General features: G+C 54.0%; 1 protein-coding gene across 2 annotated transcripts; it reads right to left on the minus strand.

Annotated features, from left to right (window-relative positions):
* Positions 1-1,021: 1,021 nt before the first annotated feature.
* On the minus strand, positions 1,022-17,978 carry UBE2I (ubiquitin conjugating enzyme E2 I). 2 transcript variants are annotated; one of them, XM_028514243.2, is made up of 7 exons: positions 17,833-17,978; positions 12,431-12,506; positions 12,155-12,238; positions 10,873-10,945; positions 6,026-6,135; positions 5,848-5,927; positions 1,022-3,128 (listed from the first exon to the last, which is right to left on the minus strand). In XM_028514243.2, exons 2-7 carry the CDS (start codon positions 12,494-12,496, stop codon positions 3,065-3,067), a joined length of 477 nt encoding a protein of 158 aa, XP_028370044.1. In that variant the 5' UTR covers positions 12,497-12,506; positions 17,833-17,978; the 3' UTR covers positions 1,022-3,064. The 2 variants fall into 2 exon arrangements, with proteins under 2 accessions (XP_028370044.1, XP_035876989.1); XM_036021096.1 differs by lacking the exon at positions 17,833-17,978 and adding an exon at positions 16,146-16,208.
* Positions 17,979-24,574: the final 6,596 nt, after the last annotated feature.

Genomic DNA, 24,574 nt, shown 5'->3' on the forward strand with positions numbered 1-24,574 from the left:
CTGGGGGCTCCAATTCCTCCCTCCTTGGAGGAATGGAAGGGGTGGCATGAGCATCCAGTTGCCCCTCTGTAGGAGGGCATCCTGGAAGGAGAGGTGGTGGGCCACCTGGAAGGGCAGAGCCCAGGAGGGAGGAACCTAGGCCTGTGCTCTGTGACTTTGTTGCTTCCTTGTTGCCAGTTGTGGGGCCTGGGGACAGCGGGGTGGATGGGACCCTGGTACTCGAGCCCCATGGGGCCCGCAGCCTCTGCAGATGGGGTCACAGTGTCTGGAAGCCTCTGAGCGCCTCCTGGGCCCCTGCAGCAGGGCACCTCCAGGTTCAGCAGACGGGTGGTCAGGGCAGGCCTCCCAGCCGAAGCTGACTCAGACCTCTTCGAGCCAGCCCAAGTCAATGCTGGGCTCCGACCTGCCAACTTGTCACTGCAGCCTCACGCTGGAGGCCGCCCATGGCAGAGCCTGATGTGGGAAGGCCTTGGGCCAGCAGCTCAGGGACAGAGGTGGATGTGAGGGCAGACAGGTGTGAGGACATAGCACTGGTCTGGCCAGGACAGTTGACCCAGTCTGGCCAGATGACTCAGGCCTGTAAGTAGTCACTGTGGGGAGACAGAGGCTGAGGGCTGGCTAGCCCCCTCAGCCCCGGATATGTGACCCTGGGGGCGGGGGGCATCAGGGTCTCACCCGAGTGACTGTGTGTGCCTTAGCTCTGCGAGGCCAGCATCCTGTCCCCTGGGGAGGCCCGTCTAGGTGACGAGAACCGCCCCAGGTCCCCAGTGGGAAGACCCTGCTTCGGCAGGCCAGTGGCCAGCATAGGATCCCTTCCAGCCTTGCCTGCCCATGCCAGGGTCTTGGAGGGGACAGAAGGGATTTGGCTGCAGTTCGAGGGGACATCACCCCTCACCCCTGGGCCACCAAGGGCCTGACGCTGGAGACTGTGTAGAAGGCCCGAACCCCTGGGCACAGCAGCAGAGAGCAGGGCGGCCTGTGCGGGCGCGGGGCAGGAAAGGACTCACCCTGCAGGCGGCAGTTTGTGGAAATGTTTTAATTAGAGGATTTTTAGATACAGTGGTTAATCTATTGCCCACAATTCCTCACTAATTAGGTGCCTCATGCTGGGAGCACACTCTCTTCCCTTACAGCAGAAACAGAACGATCACATTTCAGAGTTCTCCTGTTACAAGATTCACATCTTTAAGCCAAGAACTGTGGCACAAAAGGACATTTCATTAGCCAAAGTCACGACAATGTGCTAGAAACATCAATTACTTTAGAATGCTTTAACTAGAAAATATATTGCATTTCCATATATATTAACCATATACATGTGTAACTATTACTAAGTGTAGTTCAGTCATTACAAAATAAGACATTCTGGGAGGGGCGATACACACATGACCCACTGAACCCCCCGCATAAGGCCCTCTGCGTTAGATAACCACGAACATTGGCCGAGAGCTCAGGGCTCAGCAACCCATCAGGTGTGTGGTTGAGCAAGTGAACAAGGCACTGGGCCCTCGGGCCACGCTGTCAACTGAGGGGTGAACAGAGGCACCCTTCCTGGCCCAGGGCCCCGATGACCAGCCCTCCTGTGCTCCCTGCCCCTTTGGGGACCATCCCTACCTCAGTCCATGTGCTAAAGCCACAGGTAACTGGTTCTGACAAGGGCCCTCAGGGTGGGCAGGCGAGGAGGCTGGCTGGTAGAAGGCCAGCTCTGGGCCTCTGTACTGCTCAGCACTGTGCTCACTGGGATGCAGGGCCAGGTGCCTGCCACTTCCGGTCTCCATCTACAGAACCTCCCCGCTGAGTCAGGACCCAGGACTGCTCGTGACAGAACAGCCGACTCCTGGGAGCTCTGCCGTGAGCGCAGGCTCCACGGTTCTAGAAGAGCAGCTTCCTTGGGTGACCGGGTTCAGAACGCTCCAGGAGACAGTAAGAGTATGTGACAGTGGCTCTCAGAGCTGCTCCCTAGGGGTGTCCCCGTGCCTGATACTACCTGCATCCAGGGGTGGGGGCTGTGGTGGTGAGCACGGGGGGGACGGAGGCTACATGCAGAGGCCTGAGGACTGTGCCAGATATGAGAGGGTCTCATGCTGTGGCCCAGCCACCCTGCACAGGCCCTTGAGGAGGGTAAGTGGGTTAGAGTAGTCCTCACTCCGGCTCTGCCCTGCCCTGGCCTGAGGCATCTCCTCCCCGATGGCTAGGGCAGCACACACGCACGCAAGATGGGTCTTGACACCAGTTTCAACCTGACCAGACCTGGACTCTAGCGCTCTACAGCCCGAAGACCCAGGTGGGGCGCAGAGAAGCCCTGCACACACGCCGTCCGCACACAGTGCTATTTACAAAGGACCCGGCGAGTGCCATGTAGGACCTAGGCACAGGCAGCAAGACGTGCTGGGGCAGAGGCCAGGGCTCTGCGGGGCCTACAGCTGTGTGTGTGGGGGGCACACACCCCAAGGCTGCCTCCTCACACTTTTAATGACGATAATGCAACAAAAACCTTTATATAAACAGTTTATTTACTCTAAACAGCAACACAGACAAAACGCCATATAAACACAAAGGAAGTGGTGCGGAAACAAGAGGCCGGCTGGCTTTGGATCGGAGGCCCACAGCAACACACCCAGGTTCTGCGGAGAGAGGACAGAGGCGCGCGGGCAGGGGACAGGCCGGTTTCTTTTTCGTACAGCCAGCTGGAGGCTACGTGTAGCTCGGACAGTGGGAAGCATGCCTGCACCCACGAGCAAAGGGAACTAGCTCCTCAGGGACTCGTAGAAGTATAAAAGTTTATAATTTTACAGCAGTTGAAATACTGACATCAATATTAAAATAAAAGCAAGTTTTACATAACAATCAAAAATACAAAAGACTGAAGGAAGAGACCCTGTATGAAAAACTGGGCAATTCAGCGAGTGGAGAACTGTGTACCAGCGGCGGAAATGGAAAATGGCGCCCGCCTGCCTCCCCTAGGTGACTAGTAATTGTATAGAGCAATGCTAGATCTGCGAACGTTGTAAACAAGTTCTTGCCAAACCAATCCCTTCCTTTTGATGTTGCCGCAGGTCGCTGCTTATGAGGGTGCAAACTTCTTGGCTTGTGCTCGAACCCTTTTCTCATATTCCACTCTGTTTTGGCTGAGGAGGTCAAGAGAGAGAGACGTTAGAACGGCCTGGGCCAGAGGCTCGCAGGTCTAACCAGTGACCGGCAGCTTTCTCTCTCTCGTTTGAAACAGCATGAGTCATTTTGGAGAGAAAATGTGGACTGCTCTCGGAGCCTTGGAGAACAGACAGACATCTGGTGGGCTCTCCTGGGGGGCTCTCGGTCCTGAGTGGGAGGGTATGGAGGTGGGGGCAACTTTCTGGTGGGCTGGGGGGACCTCGACTGGGACTACAGCGTGAGGTGTGCTACAAGGAGAAGGGGCCGGCAGGCACTGCCCAGGCCAGGTGACAGCAGGGTGGGGGGCAGCAGACTTGCCACCAAAGAGAAGACCGGCTGCACCCGAGGATTGCTGTGACCTCGAGGTCTGCGGGTCCATGATGATGTTTATGAATAGGACTCCTCAACACACCAGGACACAGTTGCCAAACACCTCGTGGGCCGGCCAGGAGCCTTCCTCAGAGCGCAGGTGGGTGTGCACTTAGGGCACTCACACCCCAGCAAGAGCGCCAAGCCTCCTTCAAGGCTGTGCTCTCAACAAGTGAGGCCTCCCAGAGCACTGGCCCTGGCCTGCACGCAGGCCCCAGGGTTGAAGGACAGAGGGGCCACCACAAGAACTTCCCTTGGCTCTGCCTAGTGCAGAAAACAGACTCTGGTGCCTCAGGCCGACCTCGCTGGTCTCTCTGGAGAAAGACTGCAATGCCAGCACCAGGGGCAGTGGAAACCTGCCTAGAGCCTGCCCTACGCTGGCACGGCACTCAGGTAGACAGCAGTGTCAGCACCATGTCCAGGTGAGGCCCAAGAATGAAGGCCAGAGGACAAACTTCTATGGCTAGGCTGTGCTGCCACCCTGGCCAAGGGCCCAGATGCCCAGGGTGGAGGCGGCTAGCTAGAAGAACCCTGGAAGGAGCTGGAAGTGAAAGCAGGGGCAGCTTAGTCCAGCCCTGCCATTTACCAAGTGAGTCCAGGCACAGGCTGTATGCATTAGAGAGCACCTGCTAGTGCAGGACACACCCTTCCAAAAGCATGAGAAAAGAGACCTGAAGAGAGAGGTGCTTGTAAACTAGTTGCCCACTGGAGAAATAGTGTCTCATTCCTATGGAGTAGTGCACAGCACTGCCTGGCACGTAAGGAGCCCGAAGCACACAACCAGGACCACGCTTGGGCACACAGCAGTGGCCCCGAGAACCCCTGCTGCGCATGCTGCAGCTCTGCAACCACGTGGTGAGCACTATGGCAGATGGCACCGTGGGCCTCGGGCACAGCATCAACACAGACCACTCACCCAAGGCAATGCACCCATCACAACACACTCCAGGACTGGGGAGCTCTCTGAAGACCAGCAGGAAGACATTTTGGCTTTGTGGGCCACGTGGCCTATCTATCACAGCGGTTTGGCTCCAACAGCAAGGACCCAAGTGGCCCTATTTACAAGGAGACGCAGGCTGACAGGGCCTGATGCCGGCAGAAGCCACAGTAAAAACTAACAGCATTCGGCTCAAGGGTCCAGGTATGAGGACTCCTCTCCCAGAGCCGCTGATGCACAGCAGTCACCAAGACTCGAGTCACCTCAGGCTAAGCTCTGCTGGAATCACTCAGAGCAATTCCTTGGACTGGGAGCCTTGCAGAGAAGACAGGACGAAAGTCTGAAGCAGGGCCAGCCACCCCAGGAGCTGGGAGAAGGTGGACCTCAGCCCCTACCCAGTAGCATCATGTCATTCTAAGCCACCAGAGGGCACTCCTGGCCAACAACTGCATTGGACCCAAGAACTGGAAGTCATTTTGGGGGTAAGAAATGCATCTCTTGCAATGGAGTGCTTCTCTTAGATGGACTCACATCACCTGTGTTGCTCAGAGAGGTCTACCTACGACTTGTTGCAATTCCAGAAAGGTCCCCTTGGAAGGAACAAGTCCCTGCCTGGCCTCTCCCTGTGGGTCAGCCCCTTGGGCTCCAGGTGCCTGAACATGGGCAGGTGGAGCAGAAGGGGTCAGAGCCCGAGCCCAGAGTAACAACACCCTGTCCAGAACAGCCTGGGGGGCTGGCCAGGAAGGCCAGGGTCCTCCCCACTGTCCACCCAACACAGCCCCATGTGCCAGATTTAGCTCCGCCACCCACACAAAGTCACAGCAGGCTGTCTTCCCACAGCACCCAGCTGGGGATGTCACAGCAACTGGGGGACCATAAGCAACTCAAGAGAGACAGTTCCCTAGTGGACCACGTCCCTCGAGCTGCTGCACCCAGGCTGGGCGCAAAGAGGGGAGAGGTGGGAGGTCTGGGGTCTCTTCTTCCAGGGTCCACACCCTTCTCTCTGAGTTGGACTGGGCTCCTGGAGGCACAGGGTTTGCCTGGCCATAGCCCATCAGGGACAGAGCAGTCCACGGGAGCCCGTCACCTGACCCTGCCTCCCGCCATGCCCTGCTAACACAGCTCTGGCCACACCAGCCCCGGCTGCCCATTCTTGCCACCACAGGCCCTTTGCACGTGCAGCTCCTCCCCAGGTGCCTCCATGGCCACCTCCGTCTCCCTTTTGTGGCAGCGACCCCCGCTGCCACCACGTGAGCTTGGGTCTAGGCCGGCAGGAGCATCAGGACTGCCCACCCACTCACAGCTTCCTACTGGTAGCTGGGACTGGACTCCCAGGGAAGCCGTACAGGCTGATGAGCAGTAACAGCAAGTGCAGCCAGAGAGCTACTGACCAGTAAATTGTGTAGGCCTCTGCTTGAGCTGGATCTTGGATATTTGGTTCATTTAGAAGTTCCTGTATTCCTAACAAGATCTGTGTGAGAGAAAAACAAAGCAAAGTGGGGGGTCAGTAGTTCACAAGGCAAACCCCGGTCCTGAGGAAGGGCAAGGTGAAGCCATCGTGCCGCGTACCTGCTTAATCGTGATGGCTGGCCTCCAGTCCTTGTCTTCCTCGAGGATGGACAGGCACACGGTGCCGGAAGGGTACACGTTCGGGTGAAACAACGGCGGTTCAAATTTGCCTGGGCCACATGGAAGGGAACATGTTTTGGTGGCAGTTGTCCTACAAAATCATGTCTTGTCCTGATGACATCCCCGTTTCCCCTGTACTGAGACATCTTGCTGGTCACCAGGCATTTCCCAAAGAACTGTTTACAAAAAACTGGCCACGAGGGAGGAGGAGGTAGGAGAGGAGCAAAGGTGCCTTCAGAGGCAGAGCCTGCCCCCCGCCCCCAGGCCCTTGCTTCAGGACAGTGGGCAGCCAGAGAAGGCCCCAGGAGGCCTGCCCAGGCCCCTCCCGGCCAGTCCGGACTTGGGAGGACAGGAAGGGCTGCTGCGGAAGCCTCCGAGGTCCTTCCACACGAGTTGGCTGTCTTCAAAGCAGCTCATTTTGCTTCAAAAACAGAGGCTTTTAGGATCCCATATTTTTTCTTTAAAAAAAGTTTTTCTTGCCCTGGCTGGCGTAGCTCAGTGGACTGAATGCAGGCTGCGAACCAAAGCATCACAGGTTCGATTCCCAGTTAGGGCACATGCCTGGGCTGCAGGCCACGGCACCCAGCAACTGCACATTGATGTTCCTCTCTTTCTCCCTCCCTTCCCTCTCTGAAAATAAATAAATCTTAAAAAAAAAAAAAAGTTTCTCTTTTTAGAAAAAGTCAATACATGTAAAAAATATGAAAATGTAAAAGGGCAGAAAAAAGCAGCCCCACTCAGGGATTGCTAACCACAGGTGACATTCTAGCATATTATTTATCTTTTCTTCTGGGTCCTTTTTCCTTTTCTATTTTTTAAACATGAATTACATCTAGAAAAGTGCGATAAATTACCAAAAAATGAATACATCTATCAACAGCTTCCTGGGAAACTCCTTCATACCCACTCCATTTGCTCCACAACCTAAACTACAACCCCCAAGGGAAGATGTCTCGAGCTGTCTGCATGTGGACCCACTCGGCACATGTGGGCCATGTCCTCACGGGTAATAGCCCTTACTCACTCCTGCGCAACACTCATGGGGCCCAGCTGCCCCCACGGACTTGCCCACTGCACTGCAGGTGCACACTGGAACGAATTCGAATAGAGCGCCAACTGTTCTTGGAAGTGAGTTCTGGTGCACACATGTGCACCCCCCTGTGGAAATGCTGTACCATGAGGTGTCTGTGCTGAATGCAGACAGACACCGCCAGTTTCCAAAGCGGCTCTACCCACTAACGTCCCACTGCTTCCTAGCTTCGTCAATACCCGTGTGTCAGCTCTGGACGTCGGCTGTTAGAAGAACTGCAGTTGCTTCTCAGGGCTCTAAGCTGCATTTCTCTGGTGACCACCGGGGGTGAGCACTCTTCATTCATTGGGATGAAGTGGCTACTTCTTTGGAGAAGTTCTTGTTCAAGTCTCTTGCACATTTTTCTACCCAGGTTGTCTCGCTGATTTGTAGGAGCTCTTTACGTATTCTGGACAGAACTTTTGTTAACTACATGTCTTGCAAGTATCTCCTCCCACTCAAGTTTGCCTTTTTGCTCTTTTAATTGTACTTTTCTGTGAACACAAGTTCCTAATTTTAATTTAATCTGATTTATAAATCTTGTTTCTTAGAAAAGTGCACCAATGACGAATACCAACATACCCAAGCTCCCCAGCCCCTCTCTCTGGTCCGCCTGGTTGTCTTCCACACAGTCACTCCCGGCCTCTCATGTCACCCACTGCACGGCCTGTTGCTGACTTCACAAAAGGCCTCCAGCACTGACAACTCTGTGTCTGGCTCCATCCACCTGACAGTGTTTTGGGAGATTCACTCATGCGCTGTACTTGTACCTTCTCCCCTCCTGCAGTGTCTCCCACTTTTGGCTCTTGCAGACAGGGCTGTCATAAATACGCTTGTCTGTGCCTTTTGTGAACGTGTGTATGCACCTCTGCTGAATCTTTACTCAAGTGGAACAGCTGGGTTCTCAGGCAGGGGTAAGTTCAGCTTCAGTAGAAATAGCAGACAGCTTTCCCAAGGAAATGTTCAAAACTTACTTTTTCCCTAGCCTACACCTGAGGGCACTGGCTGCTCCGCAGTCTCTCCTGCCTCAGTTATCTGCCTGTGCCCTCTGTGGTTGTAACTTGTAATTCTCTAGTAAAGAAGTTAGGCATCTCTTCTATGCCAATGGCCAGGTGGAGAACCTCTTGCAAAGGGCATATTCCACTGAATGGTTGTTTGCCTTTTTCTTAATGATTTGTAGATGCTCTTGACATATTCAGGATAAGTACTGATGTATGTATACAATCTTACCTTTTCACTTTCCGTGGTGCCGTTTGGTGACAAGATGGCCTTAACTTCAGTGTAATCCAACTGATCCTTTTTCCCCTCTGGAGAAAAGCACTTTTCATGCTACCCTGGTTAAGAAAGCTTTGCCTACCCAAGTCATGAAGGCACCCTCCCGTCTTCCTCTAAAGGCTGTACTGTCTCACTCGTCTTCCCACTGCCATCACAATCCATCTGGAAGGCCTCTATGGCAGAAGGGAGACTGAATTCTCTATTCCCCCACTGGGACACTTGGTTGTCTCAGTTCACACATCAGAAGGCCACCCTCCCCCCATGACCTTCAGTGTCACCTCTGTCATACACCATGCCGCTGTGCCCCTGGTTTATCTGGCCTCTTCGCTCTGTGTCTCGATTACTGTGTCTCTGCAGCAGGTCTCAGTCTGGTTCATGCCTTGGCCATCCTGCTAACAGGTCTAGGTACTTTTTACTCAAGGAGCCCCAACCTGGGCCTCACTACCCTCCCTTTCTAAGACCCCGAGGGCCATGGCAATTCTCAGCACTCACTGAATTTCCTGCATTTTAGAGCCTGCGTGACAATTCTCACAGAAACCTGCTTGGATTCTGACTGCGATTATGCTGAACCTGCAGCTCAGCTGGGAGAAAACTGATGTTTTTCTAACGGTGTGTCCCAATCCACAAACATAGCCCATCAGGCCAGTCGCTCAGGCTGCCCCTCATTCTCTCAGAAACGTTTTAGTTCTCAGTACAGAGGTCTCAGACATCTTTTGTTGGAATTTATTCCAAGGTACCTGATACTACTATAAAGGGTATAGCATTAATACTTTTATGTGTTACAACTGTATGAAATGGGTTTTTATATATGAGTGCAGACCCAAAAAACCCAGGAAATTATTTCTAAAAAATTGTATTTTTATTCTTATGTTTAAACTTCAGTTACCTTCAAAGTACTCCCTATTTGATGAAATATACCTATTGAGACTTTTTCCCACTGCTCAGAACAGTTTTTGAACTCGTTGATTTTGATGCCTTTTAGTGCTTCTGCTCTTTTTTTTGTTTCACCACTTCCACATCAGTGAAATGTTTTCCTTTGAGGGCTTTTTTTCATTCAGGAAACAAAAAAAGGTGCTTAAGGCAAAATCGGGTGAACAAGGAGGGAGGGGCACAGGGGTCATGCCTTAGCTGGTCAGAAACTTCTAAACACTCAGTGAGGTGTGGCCACATGTGCTCGTAAATCACCATCATGAAATGGACACACGCACTGAAACAGTTTTCAAAAAACATCCACTGAAGTTGAACACAGCCTCTCACAACAACGCCAGCTGGTGCACTGATACAGATGGGTTCCTAGAACACTCACCTAGTGGGGGAAGCCTGTACTACAGTAAAGGTCCCACCTTCCAGAAGATAATTACATTTTTTAAAGGAGGGGTCGCCCCCTATTAACCTTTTATTCAGCAATCTTAATAAACTTAAAGATGGTCTATGATCTACGCCTTCCTTTCTCATCTATCTGCTGGGATTTTCTTTTCCTGCCTTGCTACATTTGCTTGGAATTCCAATACAATGTTAGAGAGAAGTGATGAAGGCAACTACAATTTACCTCATATCTTATTTAAAGTAATAAGACGTGGCAAAACAAAAAGCACACAGTGTAGAACCACCCCGATGAAATATCTCCACCCCAAGGGTGACACGGTGACTTGATAATTTAAGTAATTCCTCTGGTGGATGTCATTGTAACAGAAAACATACTTCTGCCTCTCAGATCACTGACCACATGAGCTGGCCGTCACGTCCAGTCTTGCCCTCCCACATGCCAGGCACCTTCCCACACTCTGGGGCCCATGTCAACTCATTTAATTAACCAGGCATGGACAGTATTTCTTGACCTCCAGCTGCCGGAGGAGAGATTCGGTGGCCCATCTCCCTGCCCTGAGTTTTGCTTAAGCTGCATGATGATGGCGCAGCTGTGGAACTGTTTTACACGCAGCCTTGGCCTCTTCTTCCTGCCTCCTTTGCTGCAGGCTTTACTGTGCTATGGGTCCAGGCTGCAGATGTGGGCACGAGTCGGCTGCGGAACTGTACAAACAGGTCAGGGCAAACAAACCCTCTGGGGAGTGAGGTTCTCTGAATGGTGGTCCTTCTGCATGTCCATCCCCATCCAGAACTGGTACGTGGTGGCTTCATCCCTGACAGGCACTAAGGGTTCAGGAGCCTCACCTGGATCTTATGATCCTTCCCTCTAGGACCGAGGAACTTCCCAGTCACGGAGCTGAGAACTGAGACTTGGCCTGTTAGGTATACGCCCCACCCCGGGGTGAGAAAAGTCAGATCCACAGTCAACCGCAGCCACAGGGTTCAGGGAGCCAGGCCGCCCCGAGCAGAGCGACGTGTGAAGTAGCCGACACCCCTGGAGGTCAGGTTCTCTGAAGGGGACTCAGATCTCTGCTGGAGCGTGGTCAAAACCAACCTTTGAGGACTCCATTGTACTTACATTTTGGAGGTGAGGATGGATAGTCGTCTTTGAAGAGCATCCGTAGTTTAAACAAGCCTCCTTCCCAAGGGGTCTGTTGGGAAGCAAAGCTGTGATTAGGGGTGTGCTATCTTCTGCTGCAGAAGCCCAGGAGGAGGAGGGGTATGCTGCTGCTATACAGCCTCCCACGGGCCCCAGTGACCCACCCGCAGCCCAGTGTCCCCACAACACAACTGGCGGGACCTCCATGCATCCTGAGGGCCACTGGGAAAGAATCCTTCCTGGAGAGGAGCAGACAGGTGGCTCATGGCAGCTGTGCCCTCCAACCTCAGGATGGGGGTCAGGACCTGCACCTGAGTGTCTACGGTGAAGACTTTAAGTGAGCTCAAGTGTGGACCCCCTCCCAGCTCCTTAGTCCAACACTCCTTCCTGACCGGGAGGGCGACAGCTACAGCCCACTGGCCTCACCCAAAGACGAGGGCCTCAGTGGAGGCTGAGATGCATGCTGGGCTCTCCAGAGTCTCAGACACAGGGCACAACCAGACCACACTGTTTTTGTGAGCTAAATCTTAATCCTACCAGCTCAGTTCAGGGGAAGGAGATCATTAGGAAGCTCTAAGGCTGAGAACAGTAGATTCTCACAAGAGACCATGGGTTGAAGGAAGTGGACATGATGAGTTCTCAACACAACCCGAACACTTCAGGGTCTCCTTTCCTTGAAGTCACTGGGAAGAACTGTACACTGGGTTATTGGAGACTCTCAGTCCCTAATGCCTCAAATGAACTGGTTCTAACTGGTCCAGCCCACTCAGAGGAGCCAAGGAGGCCCTATATTGGGGGGGACTGTGGCGATGTGTGAAGGACACGTGGGGCCCCATGTGGCCATCACAGGTGGTCAGTGCCAGGTCCGTGCATCAGGGGTGTGCACCATTCCAGACTCAGACACCCAGGAGGAGCACTGCTGGGTCTGGGCTGCTCCAGCCATGTCACACCCAGAAGGACAAACCTGGAGGCCCTTGGGGCACCCCCGGCCCCTTCTCCACCCTGTCTCCAAGACTCCTTTCACTCCCAAGGAGGCAGCAGGGTTTGGGCCCACGACCCCTGCTGCAACCCAGCTCTTTCTTTCAGAATGGAAACTATCTGGGGAGGAGTGACATTCCATGTTGCCCTAACCTCGTCTCACCATCTCGTGTCCCCTGGCCTGTGTGATCATCACATGTCATGCACACTTGACCCTAAGCCCTTCTGATGGGTTGGAGCATTTCCAGCAGGCTGCCCCTCGCACGAGCACAGGTGCTCTTACCCCTTTCTTTCCTGGAATGGCGCACTCCCAGTTCATGAGGTTCATCGTGCCGTCGGGATTTTTTGTTGGGACAGCCACAAACCCCTGAGAGGAAGGCACACACAAGCACATTAGAGCTGTGGCAGATCCTGTCAGCTGCTCCAAGGAACTGTCCTGCGCCTCCCGCCACCTGGCGGCACAGGGCTCGCAACAGGGACCTGTCTGTTTGCAGAGACCGAGCGGTGTCACCACGGGGGATGACCCACTGTGCTACATAAAGAAATAAAGCTGTCTTACAAATGGGTGGTCTTTTCTCCAAGCTTTTCTCTCCTGGGCAAGTCTGCTGAGGGCGATCCCCGACATAGTCAAAGTCCTGAAAGAGACAGCAGAGATGCAGTCAGGAGGAAGACTCAGCTCCTTCTGGCCCTTCCCTCTCACTCCTGCCCAGTGAGCAGACTCGGTTCCAAGAAGCAGGTAAGTTGAGGGTCTCAAGTGGCTCACAGAGACCCACACTTGCTCTTAGCTGCCCTGCCCAGAGTCTGGACAGCTATTAGGCCCCCTTTGGAGACCCCAGCCTTCCCCCACAGGCAGGTCACCAGGGAAGACCCCCAGACTCCAGTTTATGGTGCTGCGGAGTTCAGAGAGGTGAAGCTGCAGAGCCAGGTCACAGCACTGCTAGGTGCTACACAGGGAGGGACGCTGTGCACTCCCAGCAGATGCCTGGCCCCTGTCCTGCCCCCTTCAGTCACGCCCAGCAGCAGGCTGGAGTGACAGGGATCTGGTCCTACCACCAAGACTACACAGAAAAGGCAGGACAAGGTGGGGACATCCAGAGCACCAGCCTGAGACCAGGGGAGGGCAGGGATAAACTACTTCCCTTTACTGGCGCAGGAATGTGGGGGTGCTGTCAGACCCCCAGCTTAGAATCAGGGCTTGGAATTCAGACTCCGGCCTAGCCAGGAGAATGACGGTTGAGGGCCACTAAGTGGAAAAGTGCTCCAGGGCGAAGGGCCGCTCAACTGCATCGTGGACAAGTCCAGGGTCAGGATTCCTGGCCCTGGGACCCAAAAAACCCACTTGCCACCAGGATCCCAGGCTCCTTCCTGTCTCCCCACCCCTTCTCTTCCTACAGCCCCACCCTGGCAGTCCATGAAAACTAATCGATCAAGGCCTATCTCCCATTTACTCTGGGAAAATCAATAAAAGGGGAGCAGGTGAGCAGCGCCCAAGAAATCCCCAAGAACGCCAGGCAGGCAGGAGCAGGAAGACCTCGGCAGGCCAAGAACACAGACGCTCAAAGCTCAGCTAGCCTTGAGGAGTTCATATGAGCAGCCCAGAGCCCTCAGGCAAAGCAGCACCTGCGGGTGCCTGGCACACCAGACGGAACCGCAGGGCGCTGGATTATAACCCCGGCTCCAGCTATCCACGAGAAAGCAGATGTGGAGGTGACATGGTCACAAAACCTGTTGGCGAATTTGACCTTAAGTGTGTTTGTTGGTTTTTGAAGTCCACGGAAACACTGAAGAGACCCTGAATCAAGCATTTACCATAAACAGGCTTTAACAAGACAATTGGTGACCGGCAGCTTCTCTAAGACTTCAGGTTTATGCTGAAGCCAGGGGACAGGTCTCCTCCCTGCCTCTGTAGGGAAAAGGTCTAGCACCTCAAGTTCCCGAGCACAATGTGCGGTGTCCGAGACAACTACAAAATGGTTCTCAACCACGTATGGCAAAACACACTTCCAGCAAGGACGCTTACCAGCAGTCATGCTTTCCAGCCCAGTCTTGCCCACTGCCCCAGCCTCCACCAGGCCTGTACTAGAGACAGGAAGGAAGATCCGGAGTATCTTGCCTGCTAAGGGTGGAGACTCAACCCAAACCCAGGTAGTCTTCTGGCTCTCTCAGAAGCCCCGTGGGTGGGTGGCAGAGCCGCTCTCCCTCCTGCTGCAGCACCCCCGAGCCCTGTAACTAGTACTTCAGCCTCCCCATCCCATCTCCGCTCCAGCTGACCCACAACTGCCTCAGCAACCCAAACCGCACCCCTCACCCCAGCTCCCCACCACTTGACTGCCCTGCCCTGTCCCCTCGGGCTCACAACTATCTGTGCGGGAGGGGTTAGGTCAGGCAGCAGACGTCAGCAACAATTCGAAAGCAGACGTCAAATACACATCTCAGATACCTCCCCACCCCATGGATCCAGGTCTGGGTGGGCTCCAGTGCTCCTGACAACTGTTTTCCCAAAGAGCAGGTAAAGAAGAAGGCGGGGTTTGGGACCGCCACTGCAGAAACACAGTGGCACCCAGCGCCACCCAGAGTCCAGGTCTCAGGACACTGGGCGAGATCCTGTAAACCACCAGACCTACTAGACGTTGTACGTTAGCAAAACACAGGTATGCTTGTCATTACAAGAAAAGTGAGGGTCAGCCCTATCTGGTACGGCTCAGTTGGTTGGGCATGATCCAGCAAAAAAACAACAAAAAAAGGTTGTTGGTTCAATTGCTGGCCAGGGCACATGCCTGGGTCACAGGTTCGGCCCCTAGTTGGGGCACATGCGAGAGGCCACAAACTGATTGATGTTTCTCTTTCACATTGATGTTTATGCTTCTTTCCCTCTCATTCTCCCTCTAAAAAAATAAATAAAATCTTAAAAAGAAAGAGAGAGAGGGGGAGGGTCAAAACTCAAAGCCCTCCAGTCAAGAAGCACGCTGTTGGGGACACAGGTAACAGATGTACCCATTCTGGCTGTGGTCCCTAGCCCCAGCACTCTGATGCCACAGCACACCTTTCAACCTTTTCTGACCCCAAGATTAAGTCCAAAATAGAGTGACACCAGACTTGGACCCAACAGAACTTCTCATCACCACCACAAAGCCCAGAGCGCTGGCCTGCCCATTCCTTGGGGTGGGAGGGGGGTCTGACCCTCCCCACTGAGACACTCATAAAGAGCCTGCCAGGACACTGTCCTGGGGGGCTCACAAGTGAGGAAGTCCTGTCCTGGGAAGCTAGGTGCCAGGAGATGCAAAGCAGGATTATGGGGAGGAGAGGCACCTGCTTTTAAATAGTGGTCAGGTGGCCACAGAGCACAGCCTGTAGCAATCTGGCAGGATATTGTTCTAGGCCCACGGTTCAGGAACAGGAGGGCCGGTGGGCCAGAGGCGTGGAAAGGGCGGGCATACACGAGGGAAGGGAGAGCCCGAAGGGGTGTGGACCAGAGGCGCACACCAGCCAGCTTCAGCTCAAAGTGGGCTGTGACAGTGATGGCTGGGGTGGTAGCCCCAATGTCTGAAAATTCTTAATTTCTAAGTTTCTCAAACCCTTAACTTCAACTAGTTCTTCTAAATGGCAAGACCCAATGCTATCCCCATCCCAGCGGCAATGCCCTCCCGACCTCATTTCCAGGCTTAAGGGCACCGCGCATGTCAGCTTCCAGTGCACTGTCCCCTCCCACTGGACCCACAGAAGGCAGGTCCCTCATGACTGGCCAGGGCGAAGCAGACAGCACAGGCTGGTAGGATGCCTCTGCTGAATTAACTAACACAGAAGTTCAGTAACTGAAGACAAGCAACCCAATAAATGGTTGTTTCAGTGAGGTGTAAAGTCCCTAGTGGGTCTCAGCTAGGTAGGCATCAAAACAGGTTTCTGAAGCCCCAGGCCAGCTCCGGAACACCGAGGAGACATGGGTACCATGTGGGGTGACACAATGCTCAGAGGACTCCAGAGGGGCTGGGCCTGGCCCAGGCCAGGACTCAGGGGAGGGTAGCAGGGTGATCCCAAGTGCAGTTTGCCTGCCTGCCTGCTGATCCTATGCCAGGACCCTGCTCTTCTGAATACGGAACAAAGGTGCCCATGGAGGCTCTATCTTAGCACCTAGCTGTGGTTGTCCCAGGTATGAAAGGTTAACAAGGGGTCAGACAGGACCTCCTGCAGCCCCCCTCCTCAGGGGTGCCAATGGGTGAGACCAGGCACCAATAAGATCCTTTCTGCCATCAGGGCAAAGAGCTACAGGTGCTCCCCTGCACTGTCTCAGGCAGATGCCTGGTATTCAAGATGGTACTTCTAGTGGCCTTTTGGGGTCCAGGGGAAAGCAGCCAATTTATTAACATTTTAATTACAAAACAGAAACACCCATTCCAAATCCCACTTAAAATAGACTCTGCCTCCCACCCAAAAGAGAAGCACTTCAGGAGCATAGTGTTACTAGATGCTTCTGAGCAGCAGAGCTGTAGATGTAAAGAAAAAATATCCATGAACTACCTGAGGCAACTTGCAGGACAAAGGCTGGGTTCTCCCAGATATGTGGGGAGGTCTGCCCTCCACCTTCCTCCAGGGCTCCCCCAGTAGTGGGCTGTACTTGAACTCACTCCCCTCAGATCAGCTCTGCCTGTTGACAGCAGAGACTTCAGAGCTCTTACTGGCTTTGTGAATGTGGCAAGCTGTTCATCTCCCCCAACCTCAACTTCCTCATCTATAAAATGGGCGATGGTACTGACCCCACACACTTGCCCAGGATAAACAGATAGTGGATGAGATGCCCTGGATGGTCTTTTCCCACCAAACACAAACTCCCTCAGAGGGAAGGTATTCACTTTGCTTGATCCAAGCACCCTGCATCAAGGACACCCTCTGCCCAAGCCACACTTCCCGTTCTTTCTCGACACACCTCCCTGAGCCGGAGGCTGTTTCTGAAGCAAAGACCCAAATCCCAAGACTCACCAAAGACACAACAGCATGCAGAATTAACCCCTAAACCACTCAAAAGGTCACAGGCAAGTCAGAACAAACTAGTATCCATCTCCGTTGTCTACTGCATAGTTTCTCTACCTAAAGGTAACAATTCCTTAATAGCTAGAAACATTTAGCGCTGTATTCTTTCAAAGGAAACAAAGAGCCAACTTAGCAAGTACAGTATAGTAACTTTGCAAACCCAGGAACTAAGCATGGTTTCAAAATATACAAACCACACCAGTTAAAACTGTGATTCAGGAGTGACTGCAGGCCATGATCCTAACCCATCTAATCACTCCCTTCCTTTTCTTCTCACAAAAATACCAGTTCCAACCTCCCTTCAATTAATACAAAGCAATCTTAAAAACAAAAGAAAACTCTCCCTCTGGCGAAGCGCTGACGTTCAGGTTCCCACAAACGGCAAGTGGAGCTCTCTACAGGTACAAGAAAACTCAGACTTGTTTTGAATTTTAGACATCAACCCCCTCCCCCGCCCCAATCGAGACAGCAATTTTGCAATCCAAGACTTTTACTCTCTCTGCTGGGCCTCTCTGGCTGGCTGGAGAGTGCCACAGGTTTGTGTGCGGACCCGTGACCCCGGAAACGCACGTTCCTCGGTGAAAGGAAGCTCCTGTCAACCCCTCGGCCGCACCGCCAGCGCACGCCGGAGGGGACGCCAACACTTTCACGAGGGAAAGCGACCGGAGCCCAAGGGGCAAGGCCAGGACGACGTCCAGGCTGGGCCAGCAGGGTCGGACTGTAGTCCGCGGCGTAAACAGCTCCGAGGAGGACAGTTCCCGGGCGCGAGATCGGGATCGGGTTGGGGGTCTTCCAAGAGGAGGGGGTCGGGGCCCAGGGGATCGCCGGTCGAGAAGCGCCCGCCCGGCCCGGCTCGACGGCGGCGGAGGCCCGGTGCCGCGGAGCCCCGGCCCCTGCCCCGCCGCCGCACCCTGTGCGCCCCCCACCCGCGCTCACCTAGGGCGGTCGAGGCCCGGCGAGCGAGGTGGACTAGGCGGCGGCGACGGAGGCAGCGCGGCGCTTCCTTTGTCTCGGGACTTCCCTCCCGAGCCCGCTCCGCGCGCAGCCCGAGCGCTCAGAGGACCCCGGCGCGGGCGGGGCGCGGGGCGGGGCCTGTGAGGGCTGTCCGCCGCACGCCTGTACCGCGCGTCGCTGCTACTTCTCCGCGTCCTGAGCAGCCCTCGCCGCCTCACGCTGCGTGCTGCCAGTACCCCGCTGTCGCGCGCTCGTGACCCGGGCTCGCCTAGGGAGCCCGGCCCAGGGGCGGTTTTCCAGTCAGGCGGCGTCCTGGACACCTGCGCCCTTAAAGGAGCCGTGTTTCAGCTGTGAGGGAGCGTCTGCAATATCCCCTTTGCGATGTGAGCGTCCACTCGAGGACACGCCGGCAAGCAGCGAGGGAAGAAGGAGGCCAAGATCTCCAAGGGCTCCCCGGATGTTCCGCAGGCACCTCTGCGGGCACGGGTCCCATTGGTCTCCTTAGGGTTAAGGCTCAGGGTTGGGGGGCAAAGGCCAACGAGGCCTAAGGATCCCCAGAAGCGTCGCAGCACGGTGACGATTCCCCGAATACGGAGTCCTGTGAAACCCGTTGCAATTGGCTGGCTTTGGGCGCTAGGCGGGGGGTACATCGAATCTGCCCAATGAGTTGAACCGATACAAACGACCGAGAGCCGGCCTGACCGACGGGAAGAGAAGTGCGGACGCTCCCTAACCTGGGGGTCGGCCGAGGGGGAGGGGTTCCGGAGCTGCAAGAGGCGGGGGAGGGGCCAGCCGTGACCCCGGCTGCAGTCAGTCTGGAGCTCACCTCTAACCCTTTAGCGAGCGCAGGCCTTTCCTGACCTCGCTGGGCACCTCCCCGTGGGGTTCTCCTCATCCCCAGCCCTAGTCACCCAGTCCTCCCGGGCCACATTCGCTAGCTAAACCCCAGCTCTGGGTGTGGAGAGGGCGCTTTCCAAGGTTAGCCCGCCCTGCTCGCCCGTGGGCGCTTTGGGATCAGGCAGCAGTGGGTATGGAGGGCTTCTGGACCAGGCCGCATGGCTGCGGGCACTGGACAGCGGAGGTTAATTACATTACTCATTCCGTTTCCTCCCCTTTTCCTTCCTTCCCTCCATCTCCTTTCTCTCTCCTTTCTTCCTCCCCCCCTGAGTCTCCGGCCCTGTGCTGAGACTGTTGGCTTCCCAAGGGGCGGGACCACAGCTCGGGTATCCTTTGGACCACATCTGGCCCAGTGCTCTTAGCAAATGCCCAGTGGCTGAATTCCATGTGCTCTCAGCCATCCTGTTACTCTAGGGGAGCAAAATGAGGCTGGGGGTCTTATTGTGGCTCTGCTGGGCTGGGGAGGGAGGTTTGCGTAGGGTAACTCCCGGTTAGCAGTGGCGCAGAGAGAGGGACTGGCTGTAGTGACGGGGTCCCAGATGACAAAAGCCAGAGGCCCAGCCCCCTTGAACGAAACGTGAGCATTCCAAATCCCTCCCAGGCTCTGAACTCCAAAGGGGCTGCCCACTCCTCGGTCCCCACAGTGACCAAGGTGTGCCTGGGCTGGAGACACAGCCTCCCGGGCTGTGTAGTTCTTAACTTCGGAGTGCCAGAATCGTCAGGGGCTTGTCTGAGACACCTGTTCTCTGGGCACCCAGCTTTGGTTCACAGTGGTCCTGGAACTGTGCATTGTGACAAGTGCCCCAGTTGGGCCTGCCCCCACAGCACCTATGGCTGCTGAGCTGCACTTGAAGAGACCAGCTTCTTGCTGAGGCATATGGGCCTATGAATCCAACACCATCTTTCTCATTTAGATTCCAGGAGGTTTGTGCAGGGCTGCACAGGGAACGCACCCAGCAAATAGCCACAGCCAGTAAAAAGTGGTGGCCATTGCTGGAGTAAAGAGAGAGAATCAGAGGTCCATGTGGGCTCTGCTCAGTCAGGGGGCTGAGAGGTGGGGGTGGCCTGGAGGAGTGATGGGGGGTGTAGTTTGAGGACCCTTACCAGATGTGAGGGGCCTGGGCCAGATCCTGTGGGCCATAGGAGTCATGGAAGGTTGTGGAACAGGAGATTCAGGCCAGTGTCCTGGTTCCATGTTTGTGTGTGGCAAGGAGATCTCTGGAGATGGTAGAGATGTGGCCCCTCCGCCCTGGTTGCTGAGTTCCAGCCAGCAGAGAGAACTCCCATCCTGGTGGAAAGTGGTGTGAGGCTCAAAGACCCTCACACAGGAAGGAGAGTGTTGGGACTGGTGGAGAGCAGAAGGAGCATTTCCCTGGAACATGAGTGGGAGGAGGGCGGGGGGTGGACAAAAGGCTACCTCAGACCTGGTATCCTCAGCCCAGGAGCTATTTTGATCAGCTTGCACGCTGGCACACGTGTTCTTGGAGATGGCCTCTTGTTCATCCATTCATCCATTTATCCAGCACTGGCTTTGGCCCTGAAGAAGCACACTTCTATGTTGTAGGCAGGGCCACATGGCAGAGGACAGGGGGCAGCATCTGGGAGCTGAGAATGGCTCCCTGCTGGCAGACAGCAAGAAAGCTGGGACCTTCCACCTTCAATAGCAAGGAGCTGAATGCCACCACAACCTGTGACCTTCAGATGAGGGCTGGAGAATGCAAGCCCAGACTTTCAAGACCCTGAGCAGAGGACCCTACGAAGCCTGGGCTCCTGTTGCACAGAACTCGAGTGTGCCTTGTTTACAGCTGCTAAGTTTGTGGAGCAGCACCCAGCTGTGGGGGAAGAGCCTTCTGGGTAAAAGGAGCAGGAGGTGGGGTGAGCAGGGAAAGGCGGTGTGCCTGGGGCACAGTGAGCAGGGGTGAGGGTGGTGTGGGGTGGGGTTGGAACAGGCAGTCGGGACCAGACCTCACATAATATTCCCAGTGTGCTAGGGGTTTTTCTGTGTGTCCAAAATGCAGCAGGAAGAGAGGGGATTTCACTGGGTTCAGCTCCCCGGGTACAAAGGGGAAACTGAGGCTTAAAGAGGATGAGGGCTTTGTGCATTATCAGTCAATATAAAACTTGGGAGAAGGATTCTGGCTGATTGTGCCCGGTCTTGTGCCCACCCTGTGGGGAGGGGCCAGTGTGCTTGGAGGCTGCCTGGAGTAGGAACGCCCCCCAGCTCTCAGGGCCTGCTGGGGGCCAGGCTGTGGGCACACAGGTTTGTGTGCAGGGGCTGCTGCTCCAGGAGCTGGGTTAAACAGGAAGACGGTCCATATGCAAAAGAATGAAGTTGGACTCCTGCCGCATACTACGTACAAAACTAACTCAGTAGCCTTAACATGAGAGCCCAAGCTAGAAAACTTAGAAGGAAGTGTAAGGGATAATCTTCATTACAGTGGATTTGTCAACAATTTCTTGACTATGACACCAAAAGCATAGGCAGCTAAAGAAAAGGGATACAGTGGACTCCATTAAAATTAAAAACTTGAGCATCAAAGGACACTATTAACAGTAGTAAAAAGGCGGAATGGGAGAACATGTTTGCAAATTATATATGATAAGGGGTTAATATCTATAACATACACAGAACCCTTTCAACTCAACAAAGATACAAACAACCCAATTCAACAATGGGCAAAGAGTCTGAATAGACATTTCTCCAAGGAAGACACACACACGGCCAACACGCACATGGAAGATGCTCAGTGCTCCTGATCATGATGGAAATGCAAATCAAGGCCACTGCCAAGGCAAGACAGTGCCCACTGTCCGCACGGCCTTCCCTCTATTCCTAGTCATGGTGCCCTTGCTCCCTCTTCTAACAGCTGCATTTAGGACACACCCTGGGTCTCCGGGTCTTCTTGTTCTGCAGCCCAGACTGGCCAGGCTGAGCCTTTCACAAAATGTTCCTGTGTAGCTGTGACTTGGCTTGACTCTGGCCCGACTGCCCCTCTTCCAAGGGGCTCCTTTCACAAGCTCCCCAAGGGAACCCTCTATCCCCCAAAAGCTGGGCATCCCTCAGGTCCCTATTTGGCTCCTCGGCCCCTGGTCTGACCCTGCAGGGCACAGGAGCACCTTCTAGCGGTCCCAAGCTTGGATGCTGGGGTTGTGTGAAGGTGTCATGCACCCCATTCTGTACACGTGTGAAGCTGGTCAGCAGCCCAGGCCTTGCTCAATCCCATCCACTGTGTGGTTCCCACATTTGGACAGAGGGAGGAGCAAAGTCTGGGTCCAGCTCTGTCTGCCTGTGCCATGACTGGTAGGCTTGATTTCTTCTCTGTGCCCCCGAAGAGAAAGGAAGATGGTCATTGGATACCATCCCTGCGAACTGCCAGATCACCACTGTCACCAAAGAGAGAGCCTGAGCACTCAGAACCTGGCTGCAGCTTACCACCTGCTGTGTGTCCCTCCCAGCCACTGGTGGGTGGTGGGGACCATGGGAGAGGTGGGGGTGGGGCCTCCATTTCTGCTCTAACCTGACCAGCCAATAGCTGAGCCACCAGGGCTAAAGATACCTGAGTGTTTCCATTGAAAGGAGAGAATAAAGGGACTTCTGGTGGAGCTGGGATGTTCCCCTCACTACTATGCAGAAGGAGCCTGGTACTGACAGTTGGCCCCCCAAACCCCTGAAACAGGGAAAAGGCCATGGAGCAGGATGCGTGGGGCGGTGGCCTGCCTTCTCTCTCCAGGCCCTTTTCCACCAAGTCATACATGTATTGCATGCATGCACTCATTATTCCCTCCCTGTTCATTGAACATGGGGCCAGGAGAGGGTTTGTTTGCTTTTATTGAAAGAGAGAGAACATGCATGAGCATAAGCGGGCACTATGCACACCTGGAGGCACCTGTTCTCATGCCAGGAAGGCACACTCGCCCACGGTGGCATTTCCAGAGTCCTCAGCTCAACCTGGTTCAACATCCCCCGATGCCCCCTCAGACTCAAGTCCCCCCATGTCTAAACGAGGCCTTGTGAGAACCCCAGAGCTGCTGCCAGTGCCTGTCCTTGTCCATGTGGGCAAGTCAAGTCCCCACTGCAGCTAGCTCAGCCTCAAACGAGGAGGCTAAGATTCCCAGTCATCTGACTGGGCCCACCATTCCCACACACCGGCCACCTTTTTGCCTCTAGGCCTTTGCCTGCACCATCCCCTCCTCAGCCAGGCATTCCCTCCCGTCTCCCAAAACTACAGCCAGGGGCCTCCCTCCCACTTAGTCTAAATCCCAGCCCCCTCCCCAACCCTTGGAAGCCCTACCAGCTTACACTATAACTATCTGTTTAGGGGGCGGGGTCTGCCTCCCAACCTGCACCCACGTGGAGAAGAGTTCAAAATATGCCAGGCAGAAGAATGCAAGAAAACAGAGCCTACCTACCTGGCTGGGATTATTCCAACATGGCATCAGCGTTTCCAGGCCCCTGCACCTTGGCAGTCAGGTGGCAGCAAAGCTCCCTCAGGTCCCATGTGGCAGTAGCAGTCGAGGCAGGCTCGACCCACAACCCTTTTGCACAGCGTGCAGCCCAGAACCATGACCTAGCTTACTCATCCAGGTGAATAAGCGTGTGTTAAGAGGAGACTTTCCATCACAACTGAGTAGGGACAGCCCCTCTGCCTTCCTTGTGCCCATAGAATGAACAGTGCCAGCTGGACCACGCTCCTCTGTGGCCAGGTCGAGTTACTTTGCCGACTTTTGGGCCTCTCTAGGTCTGGCTTGTGAAAAGACGGGCTGGGAGAGGAAGAGGACACCAAGACTTGGAGAGGTGTTAGAGTAACCTCCTTGGTCCAGAGTGGGGCCTCTCTCTTTGTTTTAATCAGAAGAGTCTTTACAAGAACTGAGAATGCCTCCTTCAGTCTTTAACTCAAGGTTATTCTTTTTTTTTTTACTGTTAGGTATTTTTTAAAAATATATTTTATTGATTATGCTATTGCAGTTGTCCCATTTCCCCCCTTCACTCCCCTCCACCCTGTACACCGTCTCCCACCCACTCCCCCCCTTTAGTTCAGGTCCATGTGTCATACTTATAAGTTCTTTAGCTTTTACATTTCTCACACTATTCTTACTCTCCCCCTGTCTATTTTATACCTACAATCTATGGGATACAGAGAATACAATCTTATTCTCTGTACCCTTTTCCCCTCTCTCCTCCTCCCACTCCCCTGTTGCTAACCCTCCATGGGATCTCCATTTCTGTGGTTCTGTTCCCGTTCTAGTTGTTTGCTTAGTTTGTTTTGGTTTTGCTTTAGGTGTGGTTGTTAATAATTGTGAGTTTGCTGTCCTTTTACTATACATGTTTTTTTTATCTTTTTTTCTTAGATAAGTCCCTTTAACATTTCATAAAATAAGGACTTGGTGATGATGAACTCCTTTAACTTGACCTTATCTGAGAAGCACTTTATCTGCCCTTCCATTCTAAATGAAAGCTTTGCTGGATAGAGTAATCTGGGATATAGGTCCCTATCTTCCGTGACTTGGAATTGTGCTTTCCAGCCCTTTCTTGCCTGTAAGGTCTCTTTTGAGAAATCAGCTGACAGTCTGATGGTTACTCCTTTGTAGGTGACTGTCCACTTATCTCTTGCTGCTTCTAGGATTCTCTCCTTCATTTTTACCTTGGCTAATGTAATTATGATGTGCCTTGGTGTGTTTCTTCTTGGGTCCAACTTCTTTGGGACTCTCTGAGCTTCCTGGACTTCCTGGAAGTCTATTTCCTTTGCCAGAATGGGGAAGTTCTCCTTTATTATTTGTTCAAATACATTTTCAATCTGTTGCTCTACCTCTTCCCCTTCTGGTACCC

This window comes from Phyllostomus discolor, chromosome 3 (genome assembly GCF_004126475.2).
Source record: "Phyllostomus discolor isolate MPI-MPIP mPhyDis1 chromosome 3, mPhyDis1.pri.v3, whole genome shotgun sequence".
NCBI lineage: Eukaryota > Metazoa > Chordata > Mammalia > Chiroptera > Phyllostomidae > Phyllostomus > Phyllostomus discolor.

Bases quoted from the DNA above. Each gene is read 5' to 3' on its own strand.
- UBE2I (XM_028514243.2), bottom strand. From the start codon at position 12,496: ATGTCGGGGATCGCCCTCAGCAGACTTGCCCAGGAGAGAAAAGCTTGG. The intron at 12,239-12,430 runs GTAAGACAGCTT...CCTTCCTCTCAG, and splicing joins GGAGAAAAGACCACCCATTT to GGGTTTGTGGCTGTCCCAAC. The intron at 6,136-10,872 runs GTAAGTACAATG...CATGTGGCCCAG, and splicing joins TCCATCCTCACCTCCAAAAT to GCAAATTTGAACCGCCGTTG.